Below are 20,099 nucleotides of genomic sequence, written 5' to 3'. Positions count from 1 at the left end.
TTAGTACAACTATTTAGTTTTGAAAAGTTACATTACCTTCTGCTACACATTGCCTGCCATTTCCTTTGTAACCAGCAATACAACTGCAACAATACCCGTTGGGATAGTCTCTGCAAACAGCATGAATGGAACATTGATGACGGTTGTTAGCACAGGTCTGTTGGACATCTGTATGGTAACGGAACACTGTAGGAAGAAAGACCAACCAATTATTATTCTGCATATTACATTACAGCCATAACATCTATAAAGATTCACAACAGGGCCAACTAGAACACAACATAATTCTGAGTTAGCATCAGAATTTCGTTGTGCCCATTTGATCTGCTTTTAGGAAGGGCAAACAACTGCAATAGATTTTTGCTTGCCTTGCAATATGTAGCTAATTTGCCCAAATATTCCAGTAAAAGGTACTGGGCCAGATCCTCAGCAACTGCAAATCAGTGGAGCTCTACTGTCTTAAGTTATGTCAATGGAAGTACACCAATTTATGCCAGATGTCAATCTGGTCCTTAAGCTAAACATGGGGAAAGTTTCTCAAGGTTCTGGTTTCCTGCCCACCCTAGAAGGGACAGTGTGGTGTTTAGATGTTGCTTGTAATTATTAGAATTGGAAGCACTGGCTGTTGGGAGTCTGAAAGGACAGGAAACAGGAAGGAGAGGGGAGGAGTGGAGGAGGCTGAGTGAGAGTCCCAAGGGTGCAGCAGCAGCTTGGTAAAGAGGTTTCCACTTTAAAAATAAAGTCCCGTTGAAGTTTGTTAGTACCTTGCCTGGTTACCACAACAGACAGCCCATGCACCCACTGTTAAAACCCACACCTGTGCTCTTCCAAGCTCACAGATATAACAATCCTCACATCTGAGGTCAGGGAACATTCTGAGTCCTGTCATTCCAATAATTGCTCAGTGTCGCATTCGGCTTCATATTCGCTATATTCATTGCCTCAACAAGTAGCATTGCTAGTACAGAGCTTTTAAACACACAAAACCAGGGAATCCTAAATTGTAAACAGCCTTTTGTAGTGGTGGCTCAGGGTTCTCTGACCTTATCAAGTGATCTGTGATCTATGAAGAGTTTATAAAGTTATATTTCTGTGAAAACAGTTTGTATCATACACACACAATCCATACTAAGTGCAGCAACATATTGCTACTGTTAAAAATGCAGGTCATTACTTTAACAACCATAATAACCAAAACAACTTAGATAAAAAATGTTGTTAAGACAGAGATACCTTTGAGACTATATTGCCCTTCAGAAGTATTAATACACTTACTCCACAGAGACACTAGTTTCTCCACAGCATTCGATCCTGCAAGCTACTGAGAACAGACCCATTGCGGGACAAGTCTGTGGTAAGCACGACTGGCCATACATGTTTGTGGTCCAGTATTACAATTGGACTTGAAACTGTCCACACATCCCCCTAACACAGCCAAAACTAAACAACTCTGTCTGGAATTTCAGAGGTCGAAGGGCAAATCAAAAAGAAAGAGCCAATTTGGGGTGGAGGAGGCAGTGGGAAGCCATTCTGGGGGGAAAACAGGCTATATCCAGCAGCTTAGAGAGCACTCCTTAAATAAATCTACTTTTCATGCTTCCCACACAGATCTTTCATTGACACCCTCCCATGATGGGGGAAGTGGAAAACAAGTGGATAAGGGGGGATAGAGGAGGCTGGTCTCAGGACAAAGTGGAAGCCACACTGGGGTGTTAGGGTGGTAGAATGGGGCATAAAGGGGAAAGTCAGGTGCCAAGAGCCTAAAACAGTACAAATGACTTTACCAATCCCAGTTTCTTCAATATCTTCCACGTCTATAACCTGAGAATACTGCTGAGGCAATCGCTGGACCTGAAACTGAGGTGGCGTTTTCCCAGTTGAGAGTTCTGGCTGTTGATTGAAAGAGGATTCTCTTGGAGGTGTCTCTGTTGTTATAGTTTTGTGTGGTGGCTGTAAGTCATCTTCTGAAGCTGACTGAGGAATTCTATATGTAATATGTTGTTGATCCCCTCTTCTGCTGGGAACATCATATGGTACCTGCTCTGGGCTTATTTCAACCAAGTCATGGTGCAATACAGCTGGTTTTGAGGTCACCTCCTGATACTGTTCATCATCACCAAATTCTGGACTGTTGCTGATTTTGGCAGGCACAATACTATTAGATGAGCTACCAATCTCAAAAACCCAGATTCCTTTCCTTCCAGAATTGCTGCTCCTAGAAAGAGAGAATAACCACACTAAACAAAGGGTCAGGTAAACATAACAGTAAATATAAATTCTATATGAAAATCACTACATATTTGATTCTACACTCCACTGATAAATACAACAGCAAATTGGATGAATCATCAGACCTATACAAAATACAGCTTAGGGCACACAGCTGGAATTTTTAATATACATTGAGAACGAACTTTTTTTTAGAATTTATCTGGAGGCTAGGGAGGGTTGGGAACAAAAAGGGGTATAATTTGACCCAAGTTGATAGCAGCACTCTGAACTTTCTGAATTGTTCTCTTTCCTTCCTGTCCTTTTCCCCACAAACACAGAGGCAGGGGTGCTGGAACAATTTGTATAGTGGGAACACTGAGAGCCATTGAACCAAACTGTAAACTTTATATATGATGAAAACCACTTCAAGCCCAGGGGAGCAGCAGCACTCCATAGGCAGTTCCAGCACCTATGAACAGAGGTCAAGACTTTTCAAAAGGGGATGCCTAAAGTTAGGCTTCTCAGAAAGTGTTCCAATTTTCAAAAGGGCTGTGCACCCAGTAGCTCCCACTGAAGACAACATCAGCATCCACTTTTGAAAATCTTGGTCAAAAACCTCTCATTTTTCAAAAAGCACAGGAGTACTTGTGGCACCTTAGAGACTAACAAATTCATTTGAGCATGCATCTGATGAAGTGGGCTATAGCCCACGAAATCTTATGCTCAAATAAATTTGTTAGTCTCTAAGGTGCCACAAGTACTCCTGTTCTTTTTGCAGTTGCTGCTCTGAAACCTGTCATTCTTCAAAAATGTTGATCAAATTTTATGATTTATAAACACAATGGCTAATGAAATCTTATTAGCTATGACATTTTCCTCACATTGCAGACTGCATAAAAACATGTCAGACAGTAGAAAAAATTGGGATCTGGGTTTATTTATTTATTTTAAAAGCATACTCCTGCAGGTTTCTGATGGACTCTTCATCATTAGCAACTGTATTGTAGGATCCTGGTTTTATCCACAAGTAGTAGTTTGTAGCGGCTTGACTAAAGCCAACTGTAGCAGGAATGTTTTCCTCAGCATTCTTGGAGTGTGCACTGTAGAACTGCAAACCATCTTCTGGATAAAGGAAAACAGCATAGGAACTGGAATCTGAAGACGCTAGAACAGCCTGGAATGTGTTTCTCTGTGGGGAAGATTTAAACTCCATTTACTTGTGGGAAAATATTCAAGATTAGAAAAAAAGAGGACACTTTACAAAACAAATTCAAGATCTGGGTTCACACAATGGGTTGTGCATTACACAATTATTAGAGACTGTTAAATTCCTTTGAGAAGTTTTTCAAAGAAACAGATTTAATTTTTTTTTCAAAAACACATTTGTTTTGACTATGCTTAAATGTCACAATCAAAGTCTTACCACAGATAAACTGAAGTCAATGTAAAATAGCCATTAGGATGCTTAAAAAAGCCCTAAGTTCAATATATGTTTAGCAAATTGAAAAGTCTTTTTAACAGAAAAATGGAGTGGATTGGCTGTTCCTGGACGATCTTGTATCAAATTTAGATGCTAATTACAAATATCCGCACAGAACAGCATATTGAATTCAGCTTCCGCAAAATTAGGCCAAAAAAAAAAAAAAAAAAAAAAGGTTCGGTTTTCAAGTGAGAAATGTCCTTACACAATAGCCAGGTGATATCAAATATTCATACTGACTTTCCAAAATTACTACATTTTCAATTATCAGATGTTTTACAATCAGAGTTTTCTGTTTTAAAGACTTAAATCCCAGCTGAAGCTCAACATGGAGATTAAAGGACTATCCACAGAAAGAGAGCGGAGAAAATATCATTTTAAACTCTCTAATGCAGTACATTCTGGGGCATCTCAGGCCCCACATGGAGATGAAGAAGCCACTGGTGTGCAATGAGGGGCAACACACAATACAGGACCCCTCACAGTGCATGCTGTACTGGATAACCAGCAACAATGTTCAGGATACTTATCAACCAAACAGATCATTCCTTTCATAAAGCCCAGTTTATACTAAGCCAATAAATAAATAAAAATGACCAAATTAAAAAAACCAACCAACTAAACAAACCCTCAATGCTACCAGATGTCAAGGAATCAGCTGGCCTAGAGGTACTGCACTGGACTGTAAATGACATATGTTTAGATGCAGACAGCACATCCAATTTTGAATTCTGATCTGCATTTTTTATTTTAGGGCTCTCAAGTGAGGAGAGGATTTTGGAGAAGTATTTTATTATTTGTTGGTAGAGAACATCCATGCCACTGCATCACGGCCCTTGCTGAGACAGTGTTCCAATGAGGGCCATTTAGCTGTTTACCACTGCCCCAGCATGGGCCCCATTATAGGGAAAGTGGATGCTATGCCTCTGGCCTAATCAGACACAAGAAACTGGTATTTGGCAAAACAAGGCCCTGATGCTGGAAAGACAGAAGCACATGCTTAGCTTTACACACTGAGTAGTCCCATTGACAATGGAGCTAATCTCAGTACATAAAACAAAGCATGTGCTTACATCTTTGCAGAATGGGACCTAAAAGATTTAGAAGATGGGGTGGGGAGGAGGGATTGTGGCTCTCAAATAAATTGTACGGTTAAGTCCTAAGCATACATGGATCATCGTACACGTATCTTAAAGAGTCTACTATGGAAGGCCTGATTTCAGATATGTGAGTTTGTGGTGAATGAGATGCGATCAACCCCAAAAAAGATATTGAGGGCTAGATTCACAGAGAGGACTTAAGTGCCTAACTGCCACTTTAGACACCTAAATCCCAGAATCAGGCCCCACTGGGATTCAAAGCCTCTGCTCAGCTGCCCCTGAAATCTGTAGTCACCAAAACTGGCTCAATGCCTCAACTGCAGTATAAGTTTACCAGGTATCTGTTTTTGCCTGAGTACAAGCACTGCAGCCCCACACCAGACATCTGGACACCTAAGCCCCAGAGCAATGAACGAACCAGGGAAAGACAGATATACACTCCTCTGCCTACCTAGCCTGCAGGGCCTGGTCTGGAAAGCATGTTCAGAGATCAGCTACCAGATCAGGCCCTTATAGAGATGTTTACACAAAGACTGAGAAGTGTACACAAGGGAGGGAGCAGGGGAGAACAATCTTCCTCAGAACCTTTCACCCAGTGGCTAGGGTACTCATCTGGGATGTGGAAGACACCCAAGTAAAGTACCACCCTCCAACTGAGACACAGGAAAGATTTGAAGTGGGTTCTGCCACCTCTCAGGTGCATACACTAGCCACTGGGGCATGGTATATTCTAGTGTGGAGCTCTCAGTCTCCCCTGTCGAAATGGAGATAAATAAATTTTAAAAAGAGTCACTGGAGTAGGGAGACTGAATCCTGGGTCTCCCACCTTTCAGGTGGGTGCACTACACATCAGGCTACAGAGTCACTCATACTTACCTGCTCGCTCGGCCCAATGAGTGCAACAGTTTCAACAGGAGAGCCAGAGAGAACAATGTCAGAATATCCCATAGCCCAGTGGTTAGGGTGCTGGCAGCAGAGACCAGTTCAAACCTCCTCTCTCCATCAGGGAGAAGAGGGACTTGAATTGGGGTTTTTCCACATGCCAGATGAGTACACTAACTACTGGGCTAAACATTGTGAGAGTGCTGCTGCTGCGCCTCCTCCCTCCCTGCTAACTTCTTTCGAAAACAATGTAGGCACCTCACACCAAGAGAGCATTTTCCGCTGAGAATCCCATTTTGTAGGAAGCACTTCCCTGTAGCCCAGACTTAGGCGCTTATCTATGTATGAGAGAGGGGGAAATGCTTCACACACCCGCCTTGGCTTAGCATCTTCCACCTTTGGTGAGGCATCACCTAGTGTGCTGGCTTTTGTGAATCCCATTCTAAGATCCCATCTCTTCCATTCATTGTGTAGGGAGCCTAGGTGCCTAAATCCAGCATTTGTGATTTTCTAGGCACCTGAACGTTAGACCTGATGATATTGAGTGTCACCACATTAAGTTTCTTTGTTAATTTAGCCCCCAAAGTCCAGATTTTAGTACATCTAAGTTCCCTGATTATTCCAAGTATCTGGCACATTTTTGGGTGTTATAAAAGTTAACATAATAGTTCAAGGATAGTTTGATGTTGAATAAAAAGGTAAAAGTATGGGAGCTTTGTCCTCATCTCTGCCCATATGCTACAAGCCAGACTGCTTACATCTTTTAAATATGTCTGAGAAACTTCACCCAAAAATTTCCTTCTCATGAATGCTGTGATAAGCATAACAAGCAAAGCAGTAAGGTATTTAAAATGAAATAATTTTCTTTTTGAAGTATGAAATATTACAATTGACACTTAAAACAATGGACCATGGAGTTACACTTCTGTTGCACTTGGTCTATCTTAGAGCTCTGTCTAATATTCACCTTGCCTTCCAGAGTGGGGTCTTCTCCAGGTACATGGTAAGGAGCCACAGATGTCCAGGTAACAATGACAACACTGCTTGGGTCAAAAATGGCCTCAGGGAAACCTCGTTGGATATGGTCTGCAGCAAGCTGTAAGATGTCAGGGGATGAATCTTCTCTATAAAACACCTTCCCACGTCCATCTGTAGTGTCCAGATCACCCAAAAATGGAGCAATAGCTCCAAAACTGAGTGGGAATTGACCAAGGTATTCTTCTTCTTTTGATGGTTCATTCACTGCAATGATCCCATTAGTGGCCACCTAATAGAAAGGGTAAAATCATTTGGACAGGGCAGTAAGTATTGTTCACATGGCTATTTCACAAGTCTAAACACTTTTGTAGTATTTTCAAACCCACTGAAACATTTCCGGTTCTTAAATATCTAATATCATTGAAGCTGAAGCTTGTATTTATGAGATAAGTCAAGTTTACCAACCTGTAGGACTATTCCAAAACACACTTTTTATATCGTTTTGGAGAGATCCTGGGGTTTTAACTTTTCATGGTTCAACAACAAGGTACATTCAAAACTGAACATTCTTCTCTCTGAAGGGTAAGATTTCAAACAGCTATATTTCACAGGCTACCACATTCACCTCCGCTTCTGGCAAATCAGTACAAAATAACCACATCTCACAAACTCCAAAACTCTCGATCTTTATAGATCAAAACCCAGTGCATGCAGTCTTTTGTATGGATTCTCTTAGATGACTAGATACTAGCCATTATGCTATTAAAAATGTTTACATAAAAGTGTTGCTAGGTATGGAAGCTCAGGGAAGATGGCACCCTAGGCAAGCTTGTATTTTGGTGCCCCTGGCACCCACTGCCTCTCCCACCCCTTACTCGTTCCTCCCACCCTCTGCCGCCTTCCCATTAGTCCCCCCATCACCACTGGCCCCCACTGCCTCCCCTGGTGCCTGATGCCTTCCCCACCCCCATTGCCCCAAGCTCCTTTCTGCGGCCTTGCACTCCATGCCCGCCCCACTCCTTGCCTCTTGACCACAGTACCCTCTGACTATGGTGCCCTGGGCAGTCACCCATGTCGCCCACCCATAAGGACAGCTCTGGATGGAAGAAATGAAGTAAATACTCAAACTTAGAATTTTAGAATGGATAAATAAATACTTAAGACAATTACTTTGTCAACTAACCAGTATGCCAGATTCTCACCTGATGCAAGCTGGTGTAATTCCATTAATGTCAATGAAACTATTTGGATTGACACCACCTTAAAATCTCGACCATACTACTTCTACAGTGTAAGATCCAGGAGCGATAGTATGCATGACATTATACACTTGTAGGAGAGCTTGGGGCTGATGAAAGTGAGGGATCAACAGCATTATCATGTGCCCCCCACAGCAGGAGCAGAGATGTTGTGTAACTTTCCACAACAGATCAGCCAACAGATCATCCTCCTAATTTCCCTGCCTAGGGCTTTTTGCAAACTGCACAATCAAGCCATTCCTCACATTCCTTCCTTGCATTCAAGATTGCTGCAATTTTAGACCCTGTCTACACTGGCAAGTTTCTGCACAGTAAAGCAGCTTTCTGAGCTGTAACTCCCGAGGTGTCCACACTGCCAAGCCACTCAGTGTGCAGAAACTGCGCAGTTGCAGCGCTGTAAAAAAACCCACTCCAACAAGAGGTGTACAGCTTTCTGCACTGGGGCTACAGTGCCATGGTGTCAGTGTAGACACTGTGTTCGATTACAGAGCTCCAATTGGGCGCAGGGAGGTGTCCCACAATGCCTGTTCTCCCCTCTCTGGTCATCAGTTTGAACTCTACTGCCCTGACCTCAGGTGACCAACTGTCATCCCCACCCCGTAAATTCCTTTGGAAAGTCCCTTTCTTGCTTGCTCGGTGATGCATGCAGTGGTCTCAGCGTATCTTTTTAGGTGGCCATGCCTGCTCCATGCACCAGGCGATCCCCCATTTGGAGCAATGCCGAGCTGCTGGACCTCATCAGCATTTGGGGAAGAGGAGGCTGTCCAGTCCCATCTCCGCTCCAGCCATAGGAATTAGGATACCTACAGACAGATTTCACGATGCATGACAGAAAGGGCCCCTGATCGGAACACACTGCAGTGCAGGGTCAAACTGAAGGAGCTGCAGAACGCCGACCACAAAGGCGCAGGAGGCAAACTGCTGCACCGGTGCTGCGCCCATGAGCTGCAAGTTCTACAAAGAGCTGGATGAGATACTCAGCAGCAATCCCACCTCCGCTGCGAAGGCCACTGTGGATATTTCAGTGGCTCATGTTCCAGTTGAGAGTGGACCAAGCCAGGAGGAAGAAATCTTGGATGAGGATGTGGAGGGGGACGGGGACCCAGAGGCAGAGGATGACCAGAAAGATGCATGCAGCCAGGAGCTCTTTTCTACCTCAGAGGAGGCTAGCCAGTCACAGCTGTCAGATGTTGGCAAAGTGCAAACAGGAGAGGAGGCCCTAGTAAGTGGATTTGATTTTTGGGAATCGCTGAAGTGAGTTGTTGGGGGCAGGAGGGTTGCAGAAAGCAGGCTTGTGTCTGTATGATGCACGTATCACCACATGCCTAGTCTGAATGGCGGAACAGGGTGTTGATGGACTCCCTCACTTCACGGGAATCTGCCTCAAAGATCTCCAGGAAACTCTTATGGAGATACTGGGCAATCCACTGCCACAGGCTCTCTGGCAGAGCAGCTTTGTTTCTTGCCCCAGTAATGGTAACTTTCCCGCACCACTGTGCTGTCACTGGTGGGGTGGGGACGACACCATTGCGGTACAAAGGCGAGCCACATAGGGGCCAGGGCAGAAGCCACAGTCTTGGAGAAGACCCTCCCTTGATTCCCTGCCCATGCTCAGCAGTGAGATATCTTCCATAATGATCATATTCTGTGGAAAGTGTGGGGACAGAAATGATTATCAGGCTCTCCTTACAATGCTAGCTCTCCCCAAGAGCCACGTGCCCAGTATACAACAGGGTCCAGGAAGAGTGATTTACCCTTCCCTTGTGGCTACTCACCATTTTGGGGGTCTTGTGGCTCATGTGTGCTTGCCTGGAGTCAGCCAGGTAGTGATAGGTACGTGAATAGTGGCTGTGTTTTAAAATCACTGAATCAGTGTTCTCTGTGTTGCAAACAATACTGCTTCTGTAAAATGTTATGTTTAAACTTCACAGAGATGACCTTGGGATGGAGTTACCAGATAGCAACTGTGAAAAAACGGGACGGGGGTGAGGGTGATAGGTGCCTATATAAGAAAAAGTCCCCAAAAACGGGACTGTCCCTTTAAAAATGGGATAGATGGTCAACCTACCTTGGGAGCCCAGCCTCCCTCTTTGTTATCGGTGGCTGAATGGCTGCGCAGAATTAGAAAGGGGCCAAGAAGAACTAAGGAGGACTTTCTGCGTGATGTTATGATGTACTCCGTGGCCAATAAGCAGGAATTGAAGGAGTGTCAGGACAGTGAGAAGACAGACCGAAAGGAGAATGCTGCACGCCAGAATGAAGCCACGGAACACCAAGCAGATGTGCTCCAGGCGATACTACCTCTGAAAACCAAGCACTTCCACGCCCGCACTCCCCTGCAGCTGCTGTCGCAAAATTCTTTCCCATGCTCCCCCCAGACACCACCACCACTCTTATCAACCTCCTGGCTCCAGTCTATATCCATGGCATTCTCCCCCATCACAGTTCAGCACTGCAGACTCCCACTACCCAGTGCACTCAACACTCATCCCTCTGCAGTTTGGCCCTGCTGAAGTACAGTACCCACTGCATTGTATTCCAAAAGAGAAGGCTGGATATGATCCCTGGACATACACAAATCTTTAGCCATCCTGGGACCCCACCCCCCCCTTCCCCCATGCCCCTCACTGCTGATATTTTTTTTTGTTTGCCTCTCTCTTCTGGTTGTTTTTTTAATAAAATAATTGTTTTGGTTTGAAAGCAATCTTTATTCTATTAACTGAAAGCAAACAGAGCCCTGCAAAGCAACAGACAATTATGTTGTCTTCATATTGCATCGTCTGCACCAATCACCTCTTAACATAACAAGCACTGCACTCCCGAGCATAGCAACAAATATTAGTGGCTTTCAGCTTCAAATTGCTGCCTCAAGGCATCCCTGATCCTTATGGCCCCTCGCTGTGCCCCTCTAATAGCCCTGGTCTCAGACTGTTCAAACTCAGCCTCCAGGCGCTGAGCCTCAGCGGTCCAGCCCTAATTGAAGCTTTCACTCTTCCCTTCACAAATATTATGGAGCACAGGCTATAAGCATAGGAATATTGTCATTGGCCAGGTCCAGCATCCCATAGAGGCAGCGCCAGCGGGCCTTTAAATGGCCAAAACCACACTCAACAGTTATTCTGCACTTGCTCAGCCTGTTATTGAACCACTCCTTGCTACTGTCAAGTTGCTCCGTGTATGGGTTCATAAGCCACAGCATTAAGGGGTAGGCAGGGTCTCCCAGGATCACAATGGGCATTTCGACTTCCTCTACAGTGACCTTCAGGTCCAGGAAGAAAGTCCCTGCTTGCAGCTTCCTGAACAGACCGGTGTTCCAAAAGATGTGTGTGTCATGCACCTTTCCAGACCAGTCTGCGTTAATGTCTGTGAAATGCCCACAGTGATCAATAAGCGCCTGGAGAACCATTGAGAAATACCTCTTGCGATTAATGTACTTGGTGGGTAGGTGGTCTGGTGCTAGAACTGGAGTATGTGTGCCATCTATCACCCCTCTGCAGTTAGGGAAGCCCATTTGTGCAAAGCCATCCACAATGTCACGCACATTGCCCAGAGTCACGGTCTTTCGGACCAGGATGCAAATAATGGGCCAGCACACTTCCATCAACATGAGTCCAACGGTCGACTTTCCCACTCTGAACTGGTTAGCAATCGATCAATTGGTAGCAGTCTGGAGTAGCCAGCTTCCATAGTGCAATCGCCACGCACTTCTCCAATGACAGGGCAGCTCTCATTCTCATGTCCTTGAGCTGCAGGGATGGGGCGGGCTCATCACACAGTCCCATGAATGTGGCTTTCCTCATCCAAAACTTCTGCAGCCACTGCTCGTCATCCCAGACATGCATCATGATGTGATCTCACCACTCAGTGCTTGTTTCCACTGCCACTCGTGACGTGTTGGTCAGAGCAAGTGGCATACTGGTCAACAGTTCAGGTGCCATTCCTGCAGCCCGAAGAGGCAGGGTGCACAGTACACAAACCATTGACAGATGACGCCAAATACAGACAGAAGCACAGGGATTGCTGGCATGCGAAGCAATGCATCGGGGCATTGGGACAGGACCCAGGATGCCTCACAACCCCCTCCACCTTCCAACAGCTCTTAGCGGTGAAAGACGAAGAAATGCTCTGTTGGATAGCTCCCCAGAGTGCAACGCTCCGAATACTGCTGCAAGTGCCACAAGTGTGAACATGCTATTGTGCAGGCTGTTGACAGCGTGAACACACAACAGCGGTTTCCCTTTAGTGCTTTGTGAGTGGCGCTGTAACTGCTGGCGATGTAACTCTGCCAGTGTAGACGTACCCTTCGTTTAGAATTTAACTAGAGAATTTAGGGTTGACCTACACTTAACCTTGCACCAAAATAACTAACTCAATTTTAATTTTGTTATTTTGGTGCAAGTCTGTGTGTGGATACTTATTTCAGGCTATAAGTGCCCTGTTTTGATTGACAAGCAAAACTGAAATTCAACATCAAGACTGTTCTAACATAACTTGGTTCCCACAGCACACTAGGAACTCTTCTGAAACTGCAGAAACCAGAGCGCAGCATGCTTTTGCAACAACTTCCGGTCCCAGATATGCCTTCAGTACATCCCCAGAGGCTACAGGGGAGTGGGGAGATAAAGCCATTCTGTTAGCTATTTGCCACCCAGGGAATCCTTTTACATCAGGGTATTACCCAGGCATGGGTTCTGTCAGGTTTACAATCCCTATATGCTGCTCAGCCATGGTGAAATGGAGAATCTGAACCATTGTCTGGAAAAGCTTAATCTTACAACTGGCATAAAACAATCCAATGTGTATTTCTTGTTTATTGATCATTTTCAATGCAGATCTGTAACTGAAACATAAACAATACATTCATGTTCAGGTTTCCCCAGAGGTAACACTTAAAAGTTTAATTGGTTCCATAAGAAGTTCCATTGAGGGCACACCATTCACAGAAATGGTGGCCTCAGGGACAAAGAAAAGTGAATGAAAATGTGAAAAATAATGCAAGTTATAAGGGGCAACATAAACATTTATATTTAAGGACTTTGGATGACATTCTCACAGAAAGAACTGCAGATGGAGCTTGAAGAGCTGCTGCCACAAGCAAAGTAGAAAATATCATTCTGAAGCCTCCTCTGACAGCCAGGGGTTTCCTGACTAGCAATCTGTCTGCGTAGGGTCAGCATTTAACCTATAGTTTGTCATTTATCTGGGATGTGGTTACACACGAATAATTGATTTAACTTAGCAAATAGTTAACTTTAGTTCATCAAAAAATGAAGTGGCTAGTGTGGCTGTCACCAGCCAGCTGCTTGGGTTGCCCTGTGGTCAGCCACACTGGCTGCTGCAGCAGTCACAGAGGTTGCAGAAAGTCATGGAATCCGTGACTCCTGCAACCTCTGCGACAGACACAGAACCCTCGTCATCAGCTGTATTAAAATATTTATCTATATTATTTGTACAGTGTTTAATTTTCTTTATAATCTGAATAGACAAGATGGGGGTGTGTGGAGGAGTAATTTACTAACCATGGCAAATTTACTATGTCAATTTCTCCTCTATCTAGACTAAATATACTCTCAAGGAATGTACATGCATCTTTCAGGGGTCACAAATTCATAGTTCATCTCCATCTTGGACTTGTGGCCACAAAAAAAGGCAATTTATGTGATTCCCAGATTATAACAGAAATATAAAATAACATTGGGAGAGGAGCTACCAAACATACATAATCAAAGCCATTCAAAATTATGGAATAAAGACTAGAGACAAGAGAAACAACTTTAAAGCTATCCTTGTCTCTCTCTAGCCGTTAGGTGCTTGCTTCTGAACTCTTAGGATATGTCTACACCGCAGCAGGGAACATACTTCCAGTCTAGGTAAACAGATGTGCCAGTTCTACTCAAGCTAATGTGTTACAAATAGCACTGTGACCACAGCGGCACAGGCTAGCCTCCCAAGCATGTAGCCAGAGAGGACTGGATTGGTTTGTACTTGGGCAGCTGATCTGCTGCCTGTGCTGCTGTGGCCGCGGTGCTATCGCTAGCTGGAGCACAGCTAGCATGAGTCTGTCTATCAGCATCTGGGAGGGCACTTCCCAGGGTGATGTAGACTTATCCTTATTTCCTAGTTTGTCATAAACTGATAGGGTTGCTGTCAAGTACTTTGTAGGTTTCTCAACAATTGATTATTTTCATGTTTTGTTTTTCAAAGGAGATGTTTTGTTCAGATTTAAACATTACCCTGCGTTACATGCAACCAAGCATTGTACTATTATTCTACTGCAAAAGAACCAAACTATTGAAACTCTGAAAAACAAATATTAGAAACCAAGCAGTATGGATTCCTGGTGTAAAGTGAGTCAAGTGCACAGAATAAGCACTTATCATAAGTAGTGAAAAGTTGTTTTTTAAATTTCAAAATTTAAGAATTAATGCATTTTATTAACATACGTAAGGAAATTGTTTTTTTTAAGTATTATTTAACTTTACCATGCCCCTTTAAACTCATATAAATACACATTTTTATTAATGTCAATAACTAAGTGAAAGCCCAAAAATGGATATATGTATTACAGTTCAATAAAGAGGTATTTTTATTATAAAAAAGACAAAAAAGCTGAAGGCTTGTGTTGTCTAAAGACAGTAACAGCTATACGTTTTTTTTTTTTGCCATTTAGGGTATTACTCTATTTAAAATGACAGGAAGCAGTGGCAGTTTTTTAAGCATTTTAAACTGCTGGACTACACATTGCTAAATTACATTTATGTTTTGTAGTAAAACATACCAGACACACTATATACAGCTCTATCTCAGTTAGTCAAATGGGGCAGCAGTGAGGGGGGTAGAAAAATGACACTGTATACTTCTGTAAAATCAAATTTTCAAACAAATAAGTGGTTTTTTTGTTGTTGCTTGTTTCTTTGGAGTGTAATTACCAGACATTGTGGGAATATGACACTTTCTGGGTAAAAATTAGCTTTTGACAAATAAGGGTGGTTGTTTGCATAACTGAGTGCTGGTATAGTTAAAGCAACAAAACTTTCTAATGTAAACAAGGCCAAAATTTAAAAGTTTAATTTTAAAGAGTTTACAAATGTAATAAAACAAATTAAATCAAGTTCAGTTAAAAGACTCCTTTCCAAAAGGAAACAACATCAGACCTCTCTAAATCATCCCTCAGATGATATCCACTATATTAGGGATTGGCAACCTTTCAGAAGTGGTGTGCCAAGTCTTCATTTATTCACTCTAATTTAAGGTTTTGCATGCCAGTAATACATTTTAACATTTTTAGAAGGTCTCTCTCTATAAGTCTATATTATATAACTAAACTATTGTTGTATGTAAAGTAAGCAAGGTTTTTAAAATGTTTAAGAAGCTTCATTTAAAATTAAATTAAAATGAAGTTCTTATCAGTTTAATGCAGTGGTTCTTAACCTGGGTGCATGCACCCCCTGGGGGTGCGAAATGCCCTTTCTAGGGGTGTGAGATATGCAAGATTTTTTAGAAGGCAAATCATCAAAAACACAAATTAAGCACAGGCACATAAGCACAACTACTTTGTTTCATCAAACTTATGTATTTTATTAACATTATACATGTTTTAATGATTACTGTATTATACAAACAAAGTTTTTACATTTTTAAGTTCTCAAGTTTTTAAGCCAATTGTAGTGTAATTTTTATAAGGGCTGCAGAGCACTGGGACCAGGCCAGGAGCAGAGCCCTGGGTTGGCTGCCCGTACTGCAGGCTGGCAGGAGGGCTGAGCAGGGCCCGAGAGGCCCAGACCCCGGCTGGCAGGGGACCGGGCAGCTGGAACCCCAGCCCAGCAGCGAGGTGAGTGGGGCCAGTGGCTGATATCCCAGGCCGGTAGCAGGCCGAGCGGGGCCGATGGCCGGGACCCTGGCTGGCAAGGGGCCAACGGCCGGAACCCCAGACTGGCAACAGGCTGAGCAGCTCAGCCCACTGCTGGTCTGGGATTCCGTCCGCCAGCTCCTGCCAGCCAGGGTCCTGGCCACTGGCTCCGCTCAGCTGCTGCTGACCAGGAGTTCTGTTCACTCAGGCCAGCAGCGGGCTGAGTGGGGCCAGTGGCCGGGACCCCAGCTGGCAGCAGCGTGCCAGTAAAAATCGGCTCATGTGCCACCTTTGGCATGCGTGCTGCAAGTTGCCAACCGCTGCACTATACAAATGCATAACTGTTACATTGTGTCCTGTCAAACTGATGGTCAGAGCAAAAAGGGCTGGAGCTAACATTTTAGTTCTAGATTAGAAGGTCCTTCACTGAAATGCCTATGGACAATTAGTTCAAGCACCTCATTTTATATCAACTGTTAGATATACAGAATTACATTTAATGAAACCTACATTAATAAACATTAAGATTGCAAAAACAAAGCACTTAAAAGTTAAGAATAATTGGAAAGCATTTTTTATCAAGTATAAAGAAATGCACATTTCATCACAACAACCTAAACTCTGACCCAAGAATTTTTAATATTTAAAATTTTTTTTTCAGGATTCTATAAATTAGTATATTATCAGTTAATATATTTATCAACTAGCAGTACTTTTTTGAAAGTTCTGTTTCTCAAGAGTAATATTGTATATGTAGTTTAATAGAAAAAAGTATAAAATAATTTTGGTAAAATTTTTTCACATGGGCACTCTATTCCCGAATATTTTTTTTTATTCCAAATATTCATTCTGGCTGGTACAATGGACAAAATGCCAGATAAATAAACTAATCAAATTTATAATGGCTCTTGTGAGGGTCTGACTCATTCAGTGTGCACCAGACAATACACTCATGTTCACTGGAAAGTTCAGTTACTAAGCATGTCTATGCAGCACTCTTTAAAGTGTGATCTTAGAAGGTCCAGCTTTAACATGTGTTAAAGCAGTGTAGTGTGCCTTGTCAACAGTTGGCTTTTAAAACACCTCAGATCTCTGATAAGATCTCAGAGGAAAAAAGACAGTCACTGAGGGCATGTCTACACTCACCTCCAGAGCGATCAAAGCAGTCGGGGTCAATTTATCGGACTAGTGAAGACGCGATAAATCGACTGCCGAGCACACTCCCCTCGATTCCAGAGCGAGATATGTAGGCGAAGTCGATGGGGGAGCACCAGCAGTCGACCTACCACAGTGAAGACACCACGTGAGTAGGTACTCGACTTCAGCTATATTATTCATGTAGCTGAAGTTGTGTAACTTAGATCGATCCCCTCCCCCTCGTGTAGATCAGGCCTAAGCAATAGTTTAGGCCAGGTTCTGCCGCCATATTAACACAAGGATATCAGTATCAGTCTTTATTCTGAATGTGAATAAAAGTGTTAAATAGTCACTGAAAGTTCAACACTGAAAAAAACTGAAAAATTGCAGCACGCAGAGCTCATGAAAAGGAGCACAGGACTGATTGCCATCAGTACATTGGTGATGCTGCAGTCTAAATAACCCCTCTCCCCCTCGTGGCCTCACACTTTACACTGAACAAGTACCTCTGACCATACGTTCTTCAAGGAAAATACTGACTTATAATGTTCCTATGAGCAGACAGTTACAAACACATTGTGGATGCTATCAGACAGGAGCGGCTCCAGGCACCAACACAGCAAGCGTGTGCCTGGGGCGGCAAGCCACGGGGGAGTGGCCTGTGAGCTCTGCTGGTCCCACGGTTTCGGCAGACCTCCCAGAGAACTGCCGCCAAATCCGCATGACCAGGGCGGACCTCTACCTGACTGCCGTGCTTGAGGTGGCAAAAATACATAGAGCCGCCCCTGCTATCAGAATACAAACAGCAAACAACAACTAAGATACAGACTAGAATTCACATAAGAAAACCTTCAAGACACCATCACCGCACCACTCTCTAACATGCTAACCAATATTGTCTCGTTTCCATGTACTGCCCTGCCTGTCTGTACCCATCTGTTGTCTTAAGACCTAGACTGCAAGCTCTTTGGAGAAGGGACTGTCTAATTCTGCAGCTCACACAACACATACAGTATGAAAGTGGCTAAACTGTTATGGGCCTTTTCCTGCTGCAGACCACATATGCATGGCCTCCCAATACAGACAATATATTTCACTAAAACCAGACAGAGCTACAGTATTTAGCAGTGGGTTGATCAGAAACCTGATATAAAATAAAATAAAGCTTTGTGACCCTGTAAATTAGGATTTTATGACAAAACATATTAGAAATGTATGTCAATCTAAGCCAGGTGATATAGTTTTGAGTCAAGGTGCTATTGCAACTTAACACACCGGCAGCAATCACCATATAAAGCATCAACTCATTCCTTTCACTAGCAAGACAGACAGCCATAGAAGGCAATCCACCAAGGAATTCACATTGGTCACTTATTTGTAAAATCCCCTGGTATTTGAAGAGAAATTGATAGTTATCTTAGAATCCAGTGCAACAAAAACATCAACCTTGTCTCTCCTCTCATTACTCCTGGGGGAGAAGAAAGCCTGTTCTTGCCTAAGGAAACAAATTAACTCAAAAGTCTGATGAAGTGGGCTGTAGCCCACAAAAGCCTGTGGCACATTAGAAATTAACAAATTTATTTGAGCATAAGTACTCCTGTTCTTTTTGCAGATACAGACTAACAGGGCTGATAAGACATTGAGCTAGATTAGTGTTTTTCAACCTGTGCACAGAGTCTGTGTCTGTTTCAACCCCCAGGGGTCTGCAAAAGGTTGTCCTTACTACAGAACAGTGGTTTTCACTCTGTGGTCCATGGACCCCTTGGGGTCAGCAGATTATGTCTAAGATTTCCAAAGGGGTCTGCATCACCACTTGAAATGTTTTAGGGGTCCACAATTGAAAAAAAGGTTGAAAATCACTGGGCTAGATCCTCTCTGATGTGCAGCAGCCCAGTTCCAGCGAAGTAACTGAATTTACACCTGCCGAGGATCTCACTCGGAGAGTTCAGATCCGCATTGGTAAGTTTTGCCTGTAGCCTGCGCCCTGTAGTGAAACAAACCCCTGGAAATCCAGGCAACAAAAGCATTTTCAGGGAGGGAGCTTCCCAGCCCAGAAAGGCGGGGGGCATCTGCTTTTCATTGAGTTTGTCGTTAGCCAAAGTCTTCCAGCTCGGAGACCTCCCCGCGCCCGTTCCCTTGGCCTGTTGTGCAGCGCCGTGCCCCGGGACGCAGCAGCGCTTGGCTCCGCCGTCGGGCACCAGCCAGAGAGGAGGGAAATGGGGGGATTCGAAGGGCTGAACCCGAGCGGCTCGGCAGCGGGTCACTCGGCGGAGCCTCTCCCAGCGGGGGCTGCGCTACAGCGGCTGCGCTTGGCCCCTAGCGAGCGGGGCGGCCCGGCCCGGCCCGTCCGGCTCCCCGCGGAGCCCCCGCGCCGCACGCCCCGCGGACAGAGACCAACCCAGTTAGCTGCCCCCCGCCCAGCCCCGCACTCACGTAGAGGGAGCGGACGCTGGAGCCGTAGAAGCGCAGCGGGGCGCTGAGCTCCAGGGGCGGGGAGCTCACGTCGTCCCCGGGCTCCAGCTCCGCGTCACCCCGCTCCGCGCCGAAGGGGAAGAGCAGCCCCCCGCGGGGCAGGCAACCCCCGGGCACGGCCAGCCCTAGCAGCGCCCACAGCAGCGCCCAGCCCCAGCTCCGCCCGGGGAACATGCTCGCCTCGCCCGGCGCCTCCCTGCACAGCGCGCGGCAGCAGCTCCAGCGCGGGCGGCGGAACTATGAAGCCCCCAAAGTTTTAAACCCAGCCAGGGCTGGGGTGGGGAGGGGAGAAGGGGACTCGTGAGGGGCTGAGGCGCAAACCAATGAAGGAAGCAGCTCAGAGAAAACCAGCCAATCACAATTAGAGGGGAAAGGCTCCCCCACCCCTCACTGCATCCCAACCCCATCAATACGTCTCTTTCGTACCAAGAACATAATTGAAAAAAAACAAGCAAACCCATCAGCCTGAGTTTTCCCCCGTTAACCCCATCCTCGACCGCAGAAACTCAAGGTACCCCCCCTACTCCCATCCCAGCCACAGTGGACTACAACTCACCCGACCAATAACATCTCCTTTCCTTTACAGTTGAATTGTTTTTTGTAAGTTTAGAAAATGAAGCAGATCTCCTGTAACGCGTTCCCTCCTACTCTCATGTTGATGCAGTAATTCTCTTAAGAAAACCAACCAAGTTCGCTGACTGTTGAAAATACAACAGATTCCAACAACAAGC

General features: G+C 44.6%; 1 protein-coding gene across 1 annotated transcript in view; it reads right to left on the bottom strand.

Annotated features, from left to right (window-relative positions):
* NID1 (nidogen 1) overlaps window positions 1–19,542 on the bottom strand; it is an 87,069-nt gene extending 67,527 nt beyond the window's left edge. The window contains exons 1-5 of the mRNA XM_050950482.1: window positions 19,330–19,542; window positions 6,641–6,940; window positions 3,171–3,400; window positions 1,785–2,215; window positions 37–186 (exon numbers count right to left, since the gene is read on the bottom strand). Coding sequence (XP_050806439.1) covers window positions 37–186; window positions 1,785–2,215; window positions 3,171–3,400; window positions 6,641–6,940; window positions 19,330–19,542 — 1,324 coding nt within the window. The remainder of the gene's footprint in view (window positions 1–36; window positions 187–1,784; window positions 2,216–3,170; window positions 3,401–6,640; window positions 6,941–19,329) is intronic.
* Between the last annotated feature and the right edge of the window lie 557 nt (window positions 19,543–20,099).

This window comes from Gopherus flavomarginatus, chromosome 4 (genome assembly GCF_025201925.1).
Source record: "Gopherus flavomarginatus isolate rGopFla2 chromosome 4, rGopFla2.mat.asm, whole genome shotgun sequence".
Classification (NCBI taxonomy): Eukaryota; Metazoa; Chordata; order Testudines; family Testudinidae; genus Gopherus; species Gopherus flavomarginatus.
This window is presented reverse-complemented; position numbering and strand designations above follow the sequence as displayed.